This window comes from Eucyclogobius newberryi, unplaced genomic scaffold (assembly GCF_026437365.1).
Source record: "Eucyclogobius newberryi isolate DKJ021-1_F unplaced genomic scaffold, fEucNew1.0.hap1 SCAF_21, whole genome shotgun sequence".
In the NCBI taxonomy this organism is placed as follows: domain Eukaryota; kingdom Metazoa; phylum Chordata; class Actinopteri; order Gobiiformes; family Gobiidae; genus Eucyclogobius; species Eucyclogobius newberryi.
The window spans coordinates 20,466,816-20,486,235 of NW_027315846.1; the positions used below are offsets into that span (position 1 = coordinate 20,466,816).

Genomic DNA, 19,420 nt, shown 5'->3' on the forward strand with positions numbered 1-19,420 from the left:
ATAACTTTTATTTATATAGCGCTTTTCAGTGACCCAAAGACGCTGAACATAATAAAAAAAAGGGGGGGGGTATTTACAGACAGGGGGGACAACACGTACAATACACATTAATATACAGATAAAATGAACAAGACAGAAGAAGTAGAGAGAAAAAGATGGGGATGTAACAGGGGGTAGAAGAGTAGGCAATGGGGTAGAGGAGGCTAGGGGTAGGGGAGGTCATAGGCTTGGGTGAAGAGGTATGTTTTTAGGCGGGATTTGAATGTTGTGAGTGAGGGAGAGTGGCGGATATAAACTCAAGTCTTATCAATACAACCATTTGAGAACAATTAAATCAAGTGCAGATACTTCGTTTACTTTGCATCGTGCTAAAAAGAAGCAACTGATCAGATGCTGTTTAGTCCCCTGCGCTGTGGACATCCTTAATGCAGCGGGAATGGGCAAATGTAAGCTACAGAAATTATTGTTGTCTGTTCTAAAATTTGAAATATGAATCAGTTTGTTTCATAGACTAGAACTATATACCAAATAAAAGGATATTATGTCTTCTTTAATGGGTATTCTTTAACTTTAAGGTCGTTCTGAGATATTTCGATTTGAATTTGCGATCGCTTCTGTAGCAAAAGTGAAACTAAACTGTGTAAAAACATCACACCATGAAAGAAATATAGGAATAACTCGATGTCAACAAAAATATAGAACTTAAACATTTGAAATATCCCACAGACTTCTGAATTCAAAAGTAGAATCCAAGTCATCTGAAACTTGTTGTGCCAAGTAAGTTTTTGAATTGTACGAAAAGAAGACATTGCTTTTCTTTCATGGACAAAACGCTCAGGTTTATGTTGGAACTCGTCCGACTACATTCATCTGCTCTGGTCTCAACTCTCCTTCAGCAATCATCACTTAGAAGACTCAGATTAACATGACAAAGATTTTGTTGTAGTTTGGTTTTAAACAGTGTCCAGATGACGACAACTGCATTGTTTTACTACGAAGGCACACGCTCCTGGACGAATGAGGGATTACACAGATTGATTACTTAGAATACTATTAGTCAAGTAGAAGTACAAAGTATTAGTAATAAAGTAGTAAAAAAGTATTTATTGGGGGAAGCTATCACACAGTTTCATTAATTTAACGTAATTGAAAGGAGATGCGGGGGAAAAAAAAAGGACAAAATTTCATATTTTCGAACGATGGAAAACACAAAACTAAAATCTAACTTGTAGCTTCACTGTGAGATGGGTCAAACAGTCACTCAAGTAAGAGTTACACGGTCAAATGTATGACTCAAGAAGGAGAAAGTATTGTGTCTGACCACCATTTTTTTTATCTTATACATCCGTCATAAAACAAAACAATAAACTGACGGATAATAATCCCCCAAATATCACAACAGACTGAATTCATCACTGACTATTCAATAGCCACTAATCAGAATTCATTTCAAGCACTTAATTTTTAAGCTGTAAGTTTGGGGTACAAATAGGAATAATCAAATGAATAATAAAAACATTCAAAACATACACTTTCACTTTCCGCTTATCTGAGGTGAATGAGTCAAGTTATTTTACAGATCTCTTCTGACATCAGACGTTACATGGACCTCAACCTTTTTACCTCAATTGAGGCCATGTACTAATTAAATTCCAAATTCTAGGAAGGCTAAATTAATTATAGTCTTGAACGATAACACGGAAACCATTCAGCCTCAAGAGAGAGAGAGAAAACAACATACAAATTGTGTAATAAGTTGCTGCTCTCATTCAAAATGTATCAACCCAGACACTTGTACAAGGGCAGTGACATGCTTTACTGTACTATATTGCTGACTTATCATTCAATATATGATGGCACAAGATTTTTGGGGCTCCATATTAATCATTTGTACTTTTAGCGAACAAATACTATATTTTTTGTCTTACATAAACATTTGAATTTTAGAGCGCTGAATAATTAACACATCTATGACTCATTAATGATACAAACAACTCAAGTGTTACATTCTGTCATTTTATAATGTCATATTATATGTCGGTTTAGAAAAGGGTTTGCCATGATTCTCCTGCTTCAGTGTCCGCGGTGTCGAGTCATTTCAATATTATAGTTTATCAAGGTTTTTTTTTGTATATTGTGCTTTAAATGTGTTATCGTGAACACAACTGAAACAAACTTGAATTAAATGTAGCAAAAATACGCAGCACACAGACGTAAAAAAGGCGGTCACAGAGAGAGAGAGCGAAGTGAGTGTGGATTATTGGCGTGGTCATTCGGGGCCTGCGCTGTGTGGCTCGATACTGGGATCGATACGAGCCGGGGGCCATACACACCCGCACACACAGACGCACACCCGCACACACAGACGCACACCCGCACACACAGACGCACACACAGACGCACACCCGCACACACAGACGCACACCCGCACACACAGACGCACACCCGCACACACAGACGCACACACAGACGCACACCCGCACACACAGACGCACACACACATACACACCCGCACACACAGACGCACACCCGCACACACAGACGCACACCCGCACACACAGACGCACAGACGCACACCCGCACACACCATCCCCAAACCTCCTGATCTTTCCGGATACATCTTTTGGTCCAGTTCGTTGTACTGGATTCGCAAGAGGGACGGGACAAAAATATTGATATTTTAGGATTCAATATTTCGAAAAATACAGTATCGACATCACGGACGGCTGAATCAATGCAGTGATATGAATATGATAGACTCAATTTTGCTAAATAAAATGTTGGCGGCGTTGTCCATTTTCTGCTCATTTGAAGAAAATCAGTCCATGTTTTGAAATAATTTTAAAAAACAACAATAAAATACAAAATATATCCATCTATTGACGTGTTTTTTTAAGTGACACATTCTCAGTTATTCATTTATTGCCAAGGTCGATGCATTTTCCCATCCATCCATGAACATTGAACCCTTTCTGAATCGTGGGTGCAAATGTCTTCTTAGTCACATTTCTTCAATAGTTATCATGTGTCATATATTGATTATTGCTACAGGAATTGTCGTGTATCAGGTATTGTATCCTTGAATCCTTTCCCATTCCATGGCCAGCTCGAGAGAGAAATATATACGATTATCATATTATCCAGATGCACAGGGAACTAACTATATCATCATAAAGCTTAAGGTCAGCCTGCAACAAACACATATTTGAATATTACATGATCAAATAAAAGGTTGAAAAATGGTGACTGAAGGCTTCTAGATTGAGAATATCTATGAATAAAGAAGATCAGAAATAGTTTATGTATAATTTTACATTTTGATTTAATAACGCTGCGATCTTTGTTAAAAAAGTGGTTTAGCATCTAGTCCAGAAACCGGCTAATATTATCAAAATGAAAATAAAATAGTTCTCATAGTTGACTGGTCTATGCCCCGGGTCGTCCTAGAGCAAATATATTACAGGAAGATCAGATTATCCAAATGCACAAGAAACTAAATCATCAGAAAGCTCAGGTGTGTTTCCCTCAGGAGATGAGTCTACGTTGTGTGAATTCAGATAAAAGTCAGATGAAGAATACTGTAATAAAATCCCTCACTACGACACAACCTTCTGTCAGAATACAGAAGAGAATGCTTTTCATCAGATCCCTGAGCGTGGTTATAATGTGCTCGATGCTCAACACAATCACAAATGAGGAATAAGAAAAATAAAAACGTTGCATATATTTATCAGGAGATCGTGTTAATGAATGGGTTATTTCTTAATGCAAGAGGATTCAGTGCGTTCTCTATAATCCTGTTCTTCCTTTCGGTTTTGTCCAGTATTATGTGTGCCGTTTTGTATTGTAAATATCAAACACAATTTCTCCCATTTGAACGTCTGACCTTAACCTACAGCACAGAACACGTCTAAAAAGAAGTGAACAAATACAACAGCAACAAAAACGTGAAATAAATAAATAAATAAATAAATAAATAAAAGACACCAAGCCGAGTCTTCCCTGTGCAATGACCTCACTTCCTTTGACATCACAAGCTTGGCGGGGGGATGGGCGCACAGCAGCTAGCTAGTAAAACCTGATTTTGATGTAGCTGCACACATAGCCCTCACTGTGAACTGTCACTCTCCTCCCCAAGTCTCCCTCCTGAACACAACGCCGATCTCGTAGACACATCCAGCCCCAAACGCTGTGAGGAAAGACGGAGCAGAGGAGGAGAGTGCACACACACACTCACACTCACACTCACACTCACACTCACACTCACACTCACACTCACACTCACACTCACACTCACACTCACACTCACACTCACACTCACACTCACACTCACACTCACACTCACACTCACACTCACACTCACACTCACACTCACACTCACACTCACACACACACACACACACTCACACTCACACTCACACTCACACTCACACTCACACTCACACTCACACACACACACACACACACACACACACACACACACACACACACACACACACACACACACACACACACACACACACACACACACACACACACACACACACACACACACACACACACACACACACACACACACACACACACACACACACACACACACACACACACACACACACACACACACACACACACACAGCCCTGCTCCTCCTCGGCTCCCCGGGACAATACAGGAAGGATCATTCGTGTGCACTTACCTCTGAAGTGCATAAGCGCCACCGGCTGAAAAGGCCCGTTGGAATTGGGTGCGTCCACGACCATCCTGTCTCCGAGCTTATTGCATGTCAACATCTAAATCTGTAAACCAGGAAGGCGATCCACTCAGGGCGAGAGGCCAGCCTCCATTTTAGCACAAAAGCAGGGCAGAAAATGAAGCTCTCTGCTGCTGGAGGGAACAGGCTAGTTTGTGATGTCAGCAGGCAGGGAGAGAGCTGATTGGCTAGAGGGGGGTGACACTGGCGCAATGGGAGAGCAGGCTGTGCGGAGGACGGGATGGTGATTGGTTGAAAAGGGAGTGAGGGGTGGGATCTGCTTTGGAATTTTCAGCTTTGGCTCCTCCCCTGTGAGCTTTGGCAGGGCTGAGGAGCAGGGTTCTTCTGCAGACCTGGGATCAGCTCCAGGAAAGCAAAGTGGAGAGATATTAGCAGCTTTTCTCTGAGCTGTGGAACAATGAGGAGCAGACGAGGACTAAGGATGTTCAAAGAGCTTCACTACTCACTCTTTTTTCTCAAGTAAAAGTACAGAGGATAAGGATAATCCAGACATTCATGTGAGGACAGACCCAAACCAGGACAAACCAGAGGAATTTGAGCTGAACTTGCTCCAAAGAAGTTATACCATAAATAATTGTTCCTTTGATTTGATAATCAATTCACAAATACAAAGCCAAAGCCTGGATTAATGAGATGCTTGTAGACGAGATCATCTAACTTTAACTTTAAGTTCTTTACTAAAGACAACTTTTCAATGTAAACAGCATTCAGTAATGCTTTAGCTAAACAACTTTCCAATAGGTCCACTGCAACTTGAACATTAGACAATCTGAATACAACAATAATATGTATGTACATATTATTGTACATCTCTAGTCCTGTTAGTCCAGCCCTGCAGGAATACTCTTACACTCAAAGTAGATTTTGACACTAAAAATATTGAGGCTCAATACTTCATACTGATTTGGACACAGAAACACTTATTTTTTAGACAATAGAATATAATTTTGAACACATAGTATTTTCTCTAATGTTACACATGGTCTATATAAACATTAAGACCATCATCAAACTTTTTAGGAAAAGTTACAATGTGCCAAACTAAATTATTTATTTTCCCAGTATCGATACCATTTCAAAATGAACATCTAGTTTTAATAATAGTTTTAGTATTGATTCGTTTATTGGTATTTTTTTCTTTTAACAATTTTAGTTACATTTGACATGCACAAATAAGTTTAGTTGGTTTTAGTGACATTTATCATTATTTAAAGCAGTAAACAGGAAATGAGAGCAAGAAGCCAGGACATTAGCTGTGCAGACGCATTGCCAGTGACTCCAATTAAAACACCCAACTAATAACAAGCTGGAGTACAACACTTGGACTATGGTTGGGATTAGAAGAGGTCCAGTCGTCCAGGAAGGTCCCATTGCAAAAGAAAATGGAATTTGGTCAAGTTGAAGTTAAGTTTTATGGTAGGGATGTCAGATTATTCTGTGAAACAATAACCATGATAACTCAGGTTCCAATAATAAGAACTAAAAATAATAATCATGACAATTTTATAACAATGAGAAAACAAAAGATGTCACTGTTGCGAATAATTGTATTTGCTATGCTTCTTCTCACAATAATCCCGTAACTGTAAAATGTGAGTCCTGTAGTGACATGAAGCAGCCACATATCCTTAAGTACAACCCCAGTCCCCTGCCCCCCTCTCTCACACATACACAGGGCCCCGTGGGCCCCACCTCCTGCATGTGATTTATCATAGGACACATAGAGCCACATTGACCCCGTGAGGTGCAGCCTTTCTCCTGAACACAACATCTCACCACAGTATGGCTCAGGGCTCCACAACAAACTCCACCCTCCACCCACCCGGGGTCTTTTAAGTATAAGTGATTACGGAGTATTTATCAAAACAGAACTGAGACAGTTAATATGAAACAATATTTAGCTAAAATCTCTCTTCTACTCTTGTCCTGCTCTTTCATGCTCAGAACACAGACACAGACTTGCTCTTGCTGCTTGTTTTCACACACGAGGCTGCGACAGCCTGGATCTTGTGATGGAAACTACAAACTACAACTACATATCTTGTACAGAAACAACATACTCATTGTGAGGCTTCATTTATAAGCCCTGGATTTGAAGAATATTCAAAGTTTGAAAAAGACTTCGGGGTTCGGACCACAGGCTCTGAAGGTCGGCCAGTTGGAGACCGCTCTTCAAATGAGCACCTCACATAGTCACAAAATGTCACTTTCACACAGGCATTTTACTTTACTATGTCGGGTTGTCAAAACAAATCAATCAATCAATATATAGCTACTAATCACCAAAACTAGATACAAAAAAATAAAGAAATCTAAAAAAAAAAAAAAAAAAATTATATATATATACACACACACACACACACACACACACACATACATACATATACACATACAGGGGGGAAAAAGGAGAGAAACTATTGTTTATGATTTAGTTCAACCTTTGCTGAATAGTTATGGTCTTGATCTTTTTACTAGTATAACACCACGAGGTATCGTCTATATTGTGAAATGTTATATAGATCATATACAATTTAGTAGTGTCATTGTGGTATCATAACTGGTAACACCTATAAAGCCTTTTCCATAGCATGAAAAGTGAGTTTGAAAGTGTTTGAAATGACAACACTGACATAAGCTCATGTCATTATGTCATTACAGCCTTGGAGACTAAGGATTAGGTGTGTTGGCAAACAATGTCTGCTTTTTAATTAAGTCCAAGATAAAACATTTATAGAAAACATGAATTACAACTCACTGTCTTTGTGAAACGGTTTCATGTGTCCATACATTTAGATACTCATGAATACATGAAGTATTATGATGCATACATAATACACTTTCAGCATCAGGAGATAGAAGTTCAGAGTCCTTTTCTCTGACTGTCGGCACAAACCACCAGGGTCTGCCTTAAAGCTGTGCTGCATTCATCACCATGACAACAGGAGCGAACCCCCACAAACTGTCCATCCAGAACTGACAGAGTGAAACTAGTATATTAATCTAGTTGTGATAAACGTTTCTTTTCTTTGTATGACAAGCGAAATCTACAAATTCCTCTAAAAAAGGTCAGGCAAGGTTACTGAGTTTCTGGACAGCCAAAAAATAAAGCACAATACAAACAAAACAACACAAACAAATCAAAAGCATGGGCCAAATAAGTGTTTTCTTCCATTCTTTAAACCTTCACCTCCCTGTGTATCCAGAAGATGGCAGCACAGCCTGAGTCACACACATACAAACAGCTTCTGTAACACAATCTCCTCACTAAATGTTTCACCACAGTCATCAAATATGTAGTCCTGCCCCACTGAGCCAAAACGAACAGATTATTAGTCCGGTAATGAGCACTTCCTGTGTCACTCGCGTCATCCACGGCACAAACACACACAGCCTCCCCCAGTGCATGTCCCAGAACAAGACTTACTAACTAACAGCAGCCGGAACTCAGCAGGAAACACATGGAGTAAAATAGTACTAACAGTAACAGTCTGCTTACATTTGAGTCATTTTAATCCATATTATATCTTCTTTTGGGTTATTTCTACAATAGATCATGTTTTAGTTCTATTTTAGACCTGATTTAGTCCTGGAATGGTCATTTTATCGACCAGGTGTAGATCTGGTGCTACTCACAAGGCCAAAGGTTTGAGAACCACTGGTGTAATAAAAATAGAGTCAACCAATAATACATTATAACTGATTAACTGAATCAGATCTACATGGAAATCATTTAAAGAATTTTCTAAACAAACAAAAAATAAGCAGTAATTTTTTATTATCTATTGCAAATGATGGATTCAATACAGTTTTATATCCTCAAATTGTATGTGAGCTTCACTAAAAGTATATTTTTGGTGAAGAATGTAATATGTCTGTAGATGAAAAAAATGTTGTGGGCCTTAAAATAAGAATTGTATGTCATAAGCTCCTATTAAGTAGTAAATAAGCCAGGCTCTGATTCACATGTATCTGAGTGGTTTTCATTTGCCTAACCTTTTTTTTTTAAAGAAAAAACAGCATTACATAGTAAAGAAGGTTGTATTCTGTACTGAATTAAGTTTTCAGTGTGAATGTTTCCACTCTCATCCAAGTGGCTTCTTCAGTACTGAACAGCTCTGGTTCATAGGCCGGTCACAATAATTACTTATCGATTTATTTAATTTAGATTTATTTATATGATATTTTGGGGCTCAATATTTACGGTGTGAACATTTTCTTTGCACTTGTGGGAAATATATATCTATGTTTTTAAATGGACAGATTTGTGCTGTAGAGATTCGAAAAAAGTTACTTCAATGATTCATGATAGATACTTACAAACTGCTGAAGTCTTTTATTTGGCTTTTCAGATATTGCAGCTCAACATTACACTTTTAATACGTCAGGTAGATTCAATCAAATATATTTTTTATTGTGGTATTTACAGATCTTCAGGTTTAACGCTGCAGGGTGGAGTTACCTTCACTGAAACTAACACACCCGCATTATTGTAAATCCCCCACATGCATCATTACACTCAAGACTATTTTCAGGCTACAGCTGTAAAGACATCACATGATAATAGAAAGAACAGCTCAACACAACAGTAGAATATAAAGTATATATACTGTGCATTTAGTTTGATATTACATCCATGTTCATTAAGCAACTGTTACTAGGCCAGGGAATCACAGGGTCCCTCACCATTCCATGCAATACACGGCTCATGATGCGATAATGTTAGTATTTTGCAATAATCAATATAGAACTCATGACATTCTACGATATATTACTATTGTTTGAAGAACCCAATACATTTTAAACATGTTTTTCTTTGTTAAACCACAAACTGCACAAACCAAAATAAAATACACCCATTTTAATTATCAAAACACTCAAATTTTGCGTAAAACAGGGGTGGGCAAACTACGGCCCGCGGGCCACATGTGGCGGCCCGTTTGTCTTTATAATCCGGCCCGCCAAACATGCCAAGTAATATTTTTTTTTAATCCAATTGTTTTTTCTTCTTCTTTTCTAGGCATCTGTCTGCTCTTGTATCCTTAAAAATATGACGTGAAAGGAATTAATTAATAGATTAAAACAGCCTATATTTGACAGAAAAGTTATATTTTATTTTGTAGTTTTTTTTTTCACACCAATGATCGGCCCTCCGCTACTTCCATGGATTCGAATATGGCCCTGGTAGGAAAATAATTGCCCACCCCTGGCGTAAAACATTTATTTTCTTTAAACAAGCAACAAAATTGCACTGTGGTCACAAAATAATTAGGGAAATTATACAAACATGGCTCATGGTGATATATCGATGCAGCAGCCCACGATATCGATACTGTATCACCAAATTTAGTATCACAATATATATATATATATCAATATTTTGGCACTCCCCTAATTCTTACCTGCATCTTTCATTGAATATTTTCTGTTTAAATAGTTGTTTTTGTGCAAACCCTGTGAGGTGTTGGTCTGGTGAGTGTAGTTTGATGCAGTTTGTCAGATACATTGTCAGATCAAAGATACTGAAAAGTTTTATGAACTTTTTCCAGTTTCACATTCCCTTTAGTCGACTAATTGATTGGCTCGGCATGTCTTTAGTCGGCCAAGAATATCTTTCGTCCACTTCAGACCTAGAATGACAAGATTATGCACCGCTTTAAAGCCGGGTCACATTCCCCATATGAGTGGAACATGATGTTAATGACAGTGGTGATCGCTGCACTTGTAAAGCTAACGACGTGTGCACGGCGCTGTTGTCATGAGCATATGAAGACAAAGCTGAACACGGTGTGGCTTACAGGAAAGCACTTATGCCAGATCCTGTCTGTGATGCAGTGAGTAAACAAAGAAGCTATGAAAGATTGATGTCAATGTTCAGTCTAAACTTCACAGTCCAATATGTAGAAGCATTTCAATAATAACACATTATTGATTGTATTAAAATGAATGTGATGGAGGAGAGTGATTATTTATTCCTCTAACGTTGTAGGGCATTTTCATGTCAAATATTCCAAAAGATGAATACAATAATTCATAAAGCACGTATTAGCAAACCGTACCATTTTAAAACATTTAAGCCTTACGGGTTTGGAATACTGTGACAGCCGAAAACCAGTGAGAAATATCCTTTGTGACATGTCATGTGATGTCAGTCACCTCATCTGCCTGAAGAGTGGGTCCAGCTCGCCTCTGACGGTCCCTCGTCTGCCTGAAGAGTGGGTCCAGCTCGCCTCCGACGGTCCCTCTTCTGCCTGAAGAGTGGGTCCAGCTCGCCTCCGACGGTCCCTCTTCTGCCTGAAGAGTGGGTCCAGCTCGACTCAGACGGTCCCTCATCTGCCTGAAGAGTGGGTCCAGCTCGACTCAGACGGTCCCTCTTCTGCCTGAAGAGTGGGTCCAGCTCGACTCAGACGGTCCCTCTTCTGCCTGAAGAGTGGGTCCAGCTCCAGTCTCCTTGTGTCCGTCTGTCCGTCTGTGAGAGTCGGATCTCTCCTTCACTGGAACTCCTCCAGGTTTCTACGTTTTTTTTTTTTTTCCCAAAGAGGTTTTTTTTTTTTTGTAGTTTTTCCTGGCCGAGAAGGAGAGTCTAAGGACAGAGGACCCTGGGACATCGTCCCTCGCCACCACAGACATTGTTGATTCATTTCTCCCTGTGGCCCTCAGAGGCAACTGTTGTTGTGATTTTGGGCCTTACAAAAATAAATTGATTTGATTTTGATTTGACCTAAAAAGCAGAAGCTTTGGCTTGATTCATGGTAGCGGTGTGCTAAAATATCTAAATATTGTGACACTAAATTTGCTGATACATTATTGATATCGCTGTATCGATATATCCATTTGACATTTAGACTGTTTTGATGATTAAAATCAGTGTATTTCATTTTGAGTTTGTGCAGGTTGTGGTTTAACAAAAATGTTAAAATGTATTGGGTTCTTAAAAAATAGTAATATATCGTAGAATGTCATGAGCAATATATTGATGTATCCCAAAATCGTGATACTATTGTATCGTGAGCCGTGTATCGCATCGAATCGTGAGGGACACTGTGATTCCTGGGAAAAATTCATGGTTATCTCTATAATTACAGAAACCTCTCCACATGAAACAAATCCTGGAAATTTAAAGGGCAATTTATCATGATTATGCTATATTGTTCTTATTAAATATATGTTATAAAGTAAAGTAGGTCCCAGTAGAGACCGCCGTGCAATATCTAATAATAATGCTTTTTTATCAGCCACAAACCAGGAACCGGCTGGTGGTTGTTGTTAGTGGCGTGAGTGCAAAACTGTGGTCTAACCTCTGAAAGCTGTGAAACGCTCTTACAAACTCACTGTGGTGAATAGTTAGGAGACTCGGACAAAGCAAGGGAGAAGTTTAGACAGGTACGGCACCTTTAACCAAAAAAGAGTTGTAATGGTAATGGTCAAGGAATTACACAGGGCTGATCATATAGTTGTCACGCTTCTGTTTGTAATATTGGCCAAGTTGCTCAATCTGAGTTTCTAATTACATTCTAAGTGCAATATATTTGAGAAAACCACAACAAGCTGGTAGTTTAACTCTTTTTTTTCAAATACCAAGCAAAACGCTCCAGGTTTAGGCCCCGGAAGTGTTCTGTTCCGCTCATGTCGGCTGGAGATGCATCTGATTGCACATCATTTGCATTCCAGATACCGCTGATGGACAGTCTCTTTATCAATTATGTAAGAAGTCGGACCTCAAGGTTAAAAAGGTGCAGCTGAGGATCCACTGAGCCTATGAATTCTTTATATGATTCCCTTCGTTCTCATAGTCGCTACATGCACACTTACAGGGGTCAACTGGCATTTCGTAAACACCGGGAAGAGGTCGGGACGAGGCTGCAGACCAGGACGTCCCCTTTTATTTACTGAACAGCGATCGTTTAGAAATGCAATGATATTCTTTTAGAGCATTACATATACAGCTATTTGTGTCCAGGTTTGTGATTTTTAGAGAATCTGTTTTGATTTGATATCATTGCCACTAATAATACAAAATTAACAACAAAGTACATGACAGTGCATCGATTAATAGACTAAAAGGGCCGTATACGGAGAAGTATGTGAAAAGTACACTGTCCCGTCACTTCCAGAACTCCAACAAAGCTCACTCCATGCATTATCCATCCTTCTATTGTATCCAAATGGTTACTAATCATCATGAAAAAGATGTGGTGAACTAAAGAACTATATCACTACTGTCCAGAGCAGTGCTTCTCAAATTTGTTATGACGTTGTGTCCCGCTGCAGTATCTGTGTGTGAGTTCTGCCACGTAAAGTGCTTTGATGAATATACTGTGTGTAGAGCGTGACCCACGGACATACCTACGAGCGGGGTCAGCTTCTGGAGCTCTCTGTTCGCACTCAGGGGGAACGTGGACGTGCTGAACCTCTTCTCGCGCTTCACGGCCGAGTGTGACCCCGGCTGCTTCACCCTGAGGAGCTGGGCGGCGGGCGGCACCTTCTTACCCTGCGAAACACAAGAAAGCAGCGGCTCTGGTTACAGATCACTTTGGGACGAGGTAGTTCCTAGAGCTGGAGAGGGTACGGGACGGGGGCTCACTTTACCGCCCTCTCTTTCCCAGCTCCGGCGCTCGCAGCGGGGAAGGAGCGGGCGATAGTGACGGAGGGAGGGAGGATGTCGTGCTTAGAGTCAGGTTGCTTTCCGAATCAGATCAGGTGGTTGTAAGAGGTAACGTGAGCTGAGCGAGCGGTGTACAGTACAGGGGCACTGACGGATGGGACACTGAAGTACGAGGAGGGCTGATGGAGCTGCCAATGGGACAAACAGCGGGGCCAGCGGTCAGTCAATCTGAGCCCAACACTGCCCATGATTAGAGATGAACGATAAGGACGAGATTAATATTTCAGTTTTTTAAGTTTCTCGGATAACAATGATAACACCATGATTTTTTTAAGAAGTCCTTGCATTTTAGCGCATGTTTGTCGAGATTTAAAAAGACAAATACAACCAGATTTTCCCATAAATATATAGAATAGTTTGTTGTTTGCAGAGGACATTATATTATCTACTGTATATACTTGAATTCTTTGCAATTTGGTATTTGCGCCAACTCAAATAATTGTGATTTCGATTGGATTGAGATATATTGCGCAGCCCGTATTGATCCTAAAACTAGCATCTTTGTTTTTAAAAAGAGAATATTATACATGAGACAAAGAGTCATCCTCATCTGTGACCGATACATATTATATTTACAATTTGCCTGAAGTAACAGTATCCTGAACAGATTGCACGCGTCATCCAAGAATCTCTATATCTTTCCACATCTTATATATTCCTCGGGTCCTAAAATTAGTCCAAATCTTCATTATAACCTTTTATACATGCTCATTATGCAACACAAACTGCCACAAAGGCTCACTTTATCCTCTGAAACCAGGCAGAGCGGGATTGATGAATTTGCACTTTTAGAACAAAAACAATGTCATAAGATCATCCTGGGCCGGTCACATGAGAAAGGGCCTGAATCAAAAAGAATGAAAGACCCATTAAAGTTTTAGATGGAGAAACGGTCATGTCCACAAGCTTCTCGACTCTCTTCGCCTGCTAAAGGAGTGTCCGCTGAGTTTGGGCTGGTTTGGGATGGAGGGGTCAGGGAGGTCAAAGTGTTGCGGTACAAACCTATCATCAAAACGTTTTACTTTGTCCTAGAAATCCTACTCAAGAGGTACTATGTATTTACAGAGCTGCCAAACTGCACAAAGCTGTTTTATTACTTTTCTATATTAAAGTGCGTAGAGTTTAATGTAGGCAAAAGGACAGATATAAGCCTCTCGTGGTGGTGAAGAGTGGGGAGGGACATTTAGCGCTAGAAATCGAGAATACACACTGTTAAAATGGCCAAACGTGAAGCTTAACATTTGCTGAAGTTCCTAAACGACATTGTAGACAGTCACTGCGTCTGATACAACTAATCTAATTCATTGTGACTGGTCATTTCATTTAATAATTGATCATTGTCTTCTCTCTGCACGATAAACAGACTGGAAACAAGTTTATCACATGACTGCATTGTTATTTAATTACGGTACAATGTTGGCGACAATGTGTGATTTTGATGGAAAGCATTTAATAGGCCAACTTGAATTGAAGGGATTTTCTCTATTTCTCTACTTTTACATACTTTTGGTTAAAGTTTGATAGCAATAATACAAATAAAATGTAAAAGAACAACAATAAAAGAAATGCAAAAGTAAAATGTTTACAGGCAGCACTAAAGACACAGATCCTACTCAACAGTAGCCACAAAGTTTTCTACAGAACAACACAAAACACAAACGAAAAAGGACAGAGCAATACAATAAAATAATAGATAAATAAAAGAAAATAATAAAAGGTGTACACTACTCACATCCTGGTCTGGGGGCCCATTCTTGTCAGATTTCTTTGACCTTCCAGACTTGGAGGATTCCTAAACAAAATGCAAAACATGTAAACTTCACGGAACTACGCAGTGCATGATAAAATATAAAAAACACATGTGCAGAGAGTGTGTGAGAAGTTTACCTTGTCCTTCTTGCTCTTGTGGGGCATCCTGCTGCTGCTGCTGCTGCTGCTGCTGCTGCTGGTGCTGGTGCTGCTGAGGCGGGAGTCCCCAGCGGGTCAGGTCCTAATGAAGTGCTCCACTCAAGTCTGAATCACACCGAGCTGCTCCGCGCTCATCATCCCCGCACCATGTGACCGAGTCCGGGCTACGAGCGCCGCATGTCACCCTCCTCCCGCTACAGCTGTGGCTCTGCTCCGGACACACGGGTCTCTTCATCACACAGGACCCGTCCCGCCGCTGCTGCTGCTGCTCCCGCTGCTGCGGCTGCACTTCGGGCCCGTGTGGCACCGCTGCAGCTGCACGCGTCCGCCGCACGGGGGCAGTGTGTGGCACGTGGAGCGCCGTGGAAAAGATTGGAACGAAACACGTTTTTTCACGCACATATCGTTTAACACATAGTTTAACGTGACATAAAGCTTAGTTCTTAGAGTTTACACAGTTAAAAAGACATTATACCGATTACCGATTATACCAAAAAAGAAGCACAATAAACACGGTACAGAAATAGACACAAAGTGGCCAATAAGTAAATTAAATACAGAATGGTCCGTGAAAAATAATGATCTAATGACCCGTCCAAAGCTTTTTTAATTTTATCCATGTGATATTTACCTCAAAGAATTAGTGTTGATTTAATTTAATTGCAGCAAGTTGGGTTCACGTTATATCATAACTTTCTAGACGGCCCATAGTTTAAAGTAGACATTTTTCCCAAGTACTTGATTGTTGTAGTAGGCCTATTCATCTGTAACATACGTATATCATCTTTTTACATTTTGTTCTTTGTAAATTACCTTTTGTTCATTGTAAATTGATCCAAAACGACTTAATAACAGAAACGTATCTTTACTTCCTGTTCAAAACTACGCAACTGATAAGCCCCGCCTCTTTATGTGACGTTTCAGCGTGACAAGCAGCAGATTGTTATTTTTTGAAAAGTTGCATTTAGACCTCTGCATGTGTCACGCAGGGTCTTCATTTGTCTAGTAATCACAACTAAGTACAGGGATGTGGGCGGGGTTAGGGGATAGGAGAAAATAGGAATTTTTGGCACCCTCGAGCCTCAGTTGTGAAATAAAACAGGATTACCAATAATCAAACGAATGAAAATACTACTTTGTGTAAATGAATGATGAGGAAACACTGTTGTAACAAGTTTATCAATTTCATTACACAATATTATGTAGCTTGCGATTGGCCCAGTAGATTAAGTCTAATTAATGAGTCAACGCATCCACATCAAAACAAAAACTAGCACAAGCATCTTCTCTAACATCATAAATTAACTGAGGTCAGAATTTTACTATCTGAGCAAAAGCTGGTGGTATAGATGCAAGATTATAATGGCAAGTTTGTGAACCCATCCAAAGATAAATTAGAGTCTGGTTGGTGGATTTTCTTCTGTGAAAAACCTTGTTGTAACCTTTGAGTTAAGCCTTAAGCCGATTGGCCCTTGTCCTCCGTCTGACATTATGCCAACGTCAAATTCTATCTAGATTGTGAAGATCACAGATTAAGAAAAAACTATATGTAGGATAAGGTTAATGTACAGTACACAATTATAAACTTTCACGTTTAATCAAGGTGTGCGGGCTCAATTTAGAGGCATCATTTAAAAACATTTCTAAAATGGTTACAGTATCAAAAGTCTCTAAATATTTATAACAGATAATCTGTTTTGTTCCGAGTCGTCTGGTTTGTGGTGGTTGTACCTGAGCTGAGTGTCCTTGTGAGGGCAGCAGTGCATCTTTCTAGATGTTCCATATTCTGAACACATGATGAGAAGTCACTGTGAATCAGCTGTACCTGAACTGAAGCATGACTCTGAGCTCTGCCACATAGAACTCGCCAACATACTTTTGATATAAATATTTTATTTTTACATAAACATATTGGAGAAAAATAACTGGAACGCATAAGAGTAGCCCATTGTTTAATGGATAGCAGAGAGCAAGAAGTCTGAGGAGCTCAAATAGGCCGAGACAATGGCTTTAATAAAGATGATCTTTACATTGGCGTGTCATCTCCCAAAAAGTGAATTCACAAATACAATTTTGGATCTGTCCAAAGACTGAGGGACTGGACTCATGTCAGTGAACTTCTTCCACTGACTTTGACCTCTTCAGTCGCCACAGTGGCCCCCCCTCTCTCTTTAATAACGCTCCTTTCTGGACAGTAAATTCTAACCCAGAGCTATAGTTTGTCTTTGGCCCAGCGTCAGCTTGCGGCTGTAATCACATCTCAGGAGGGACAGTGCCCTGACCTGTAGACATGTGCCTGTGTGGAACAGCTCTGGTCCAGTGCTGGCTATTGATCAGGCTGTGAGAGGTGCTCGTCTCTAAATCGCACAGTTTCCATCTCTGTCCGCGCTCTGGCTCTACCACAATGCTCCGTTATTACAGATAGATAGGACCGCTTCATTTCCTGTGTGTGCTGCGCTGAATAGGGAGGTGTGTGTTTGTGTGACACTACACGTCCCTTTGAGTGATAGGAGAAAATTAATTCTGCTTTTACAAAGAGCTTGGCTTTTCTCCCATACAAATCATACCAAGAATGAAGCCTGTCGAGTCCAGGCCATGACAGACACATTTTTAACATTTAAAGACAAAATATCAGTCAAATACGTTTCACTTTGCAACTGATGTTCTTCTATGGGGCTGAAAGGATTTAGTCAGGGCGAACATGGAGACATACACTGACAGACAAATTTTACATACGACATATGACTTTATATAGGTTGTTTTATCATTGTTCATTGTTTTATGTTGAACCGCATCACCAAAGCAAGTTCCTATGTTTGTGAATCCTGTTCATTGATAATGCCAATAAACTTTCTGATTCTGATTAGATTCAACAACTCACAGTGGGAGAATGTTCTCGTCATGTCTCTAATTGAAAAATTACTCCCTTAATAACCCCCATTTGAGTTGGATAAAATTACTTTGAAGGGGAAATTTTTGATCATACTTCCATACTGGAGGGTGAATTCTGCCATTGTGCCACTGTCACCACCACTGATACAACAAAAACATTCAAAATCATCCAGTTCCAACTGAATATTTGACATACATCACCAACATAGCTCCAGTGGCCGTCCCTGTCTAAACGTTTGCTGACTTTCTTCATTTTGCAGATAGTTGCCCCTTCTTTAACATCCCTCCGCCCTATGAACTCAACCACACGCCTGCCTCGATTTGGCACCAGATCAGCAGACACCTCAATGTGGCGAGCGGTGCCACAATGCGCTCATGAGAGGGGCCGGCTACAGCAGGCAGGCAGAACAAAGACCTCAGCAGGGCCAGGTGGGAGATCTTGGTGATAAGAGGTGGACCATGCAGTGACTGGGATGTGTTTGAGTGAAATACTGGACGTCATTATCCACATGTGGAGAAGGAAAAGGACAAGACAAGTTTTATAACTTGAAATGATCTTATTTAAAGGTGCACTACATAACTTTGGTGAGGGGTCAGTCACCTGTTTATCTGTGTGTTTATCTGCATGATTGGAGAAAGCACAGATCTGACTTGTAACATTAGGTTATTGCCACACTTTAAAACAGAGCAGTGTTTGCATCTTTAAATAAGCAGGCATAAAAGTTAAGGATGAGATTAAACCATGATAGAGTTTGTTTTTTGTCATTCATAATATATTGGAATTGTTTGATTACCAATGAAAGCGGACTGTGATGACCCCTAGCCATCCTAGTCGGGGGCTTTGCAATCAGGGCCACCTGGGCCCAGAGGGCCCCCGGCTGTACAGAAGGGGTCTGTCCCGGATGTCCCGTTGGCCTCTCTCCTTTCTCCAGAATGCTGGACCAGACCTGAGAAATGGGTTGGCGGTGTTCTGGGAGGGAGGGGGTCGGCGGTAGGTACCAGCCCCTGCTTCTGGACAAGGACCAGGCTGGCTTCTGGTCGGAGGAATAGACAACATCGACTTGCTGAAACCAGACATCTTGGACGTGCCCAGACGTATTTAGTGGCCAGCAGCGAGGGAGCATGTTGTACACTGCAGACTGGGAAGAGCCTGGAGGCCGAGTGTGCCAACTTTGTGTCTCTTCTA

The 19,420-nt window shown here is 40.4% G+C and overlaps 1 protein-coding gene across 5 annotated transcripts in view; it reads right to left on the reverse strand.

The window, feature by feature from the left end:
• The window catches only part of LOC140370089 (serine/threonine-protein phosphatase 2A 56 kDa regulatory subunit gamma isoform), a 32,675-nt gene extending 17,312 nt beyond the window's left edge, over positions 1-15,363 (reverse strand). For 3 of the 5 annotated variants that reach the window (XM_072457038.1, XM_072457040.1, XM_072457037.1), the window contains exons 1-3: positions 15,322-15,363; positions 15,167-15,226; positions 13,116-13,260 (exon numbers count right to left, since the gene is read on the reverse strand). In XM_072457038.1, coding sequence (XP_072313139.1) covers positions 13,116-13,260; positions 15,167-15,226; positions 15,322-15,348 — 232 coding nt within the window. In that variant the 5' untranslated portion in view covers positions 15,349-15,363. Of the gene's footprint in view, positions 1-4,697; positions 4,931-13,115; positions 13,261-15,166; positions 15,227-15,321 lie in introns of those variants that run through there. The other 2 variants (XM_072457039.1, XM_072457041.1) reach the window with 2 other exon arrangements.
• Between the last annotated feature and the right edge of the window lie 4,057 nt (positions 15,364-19,420).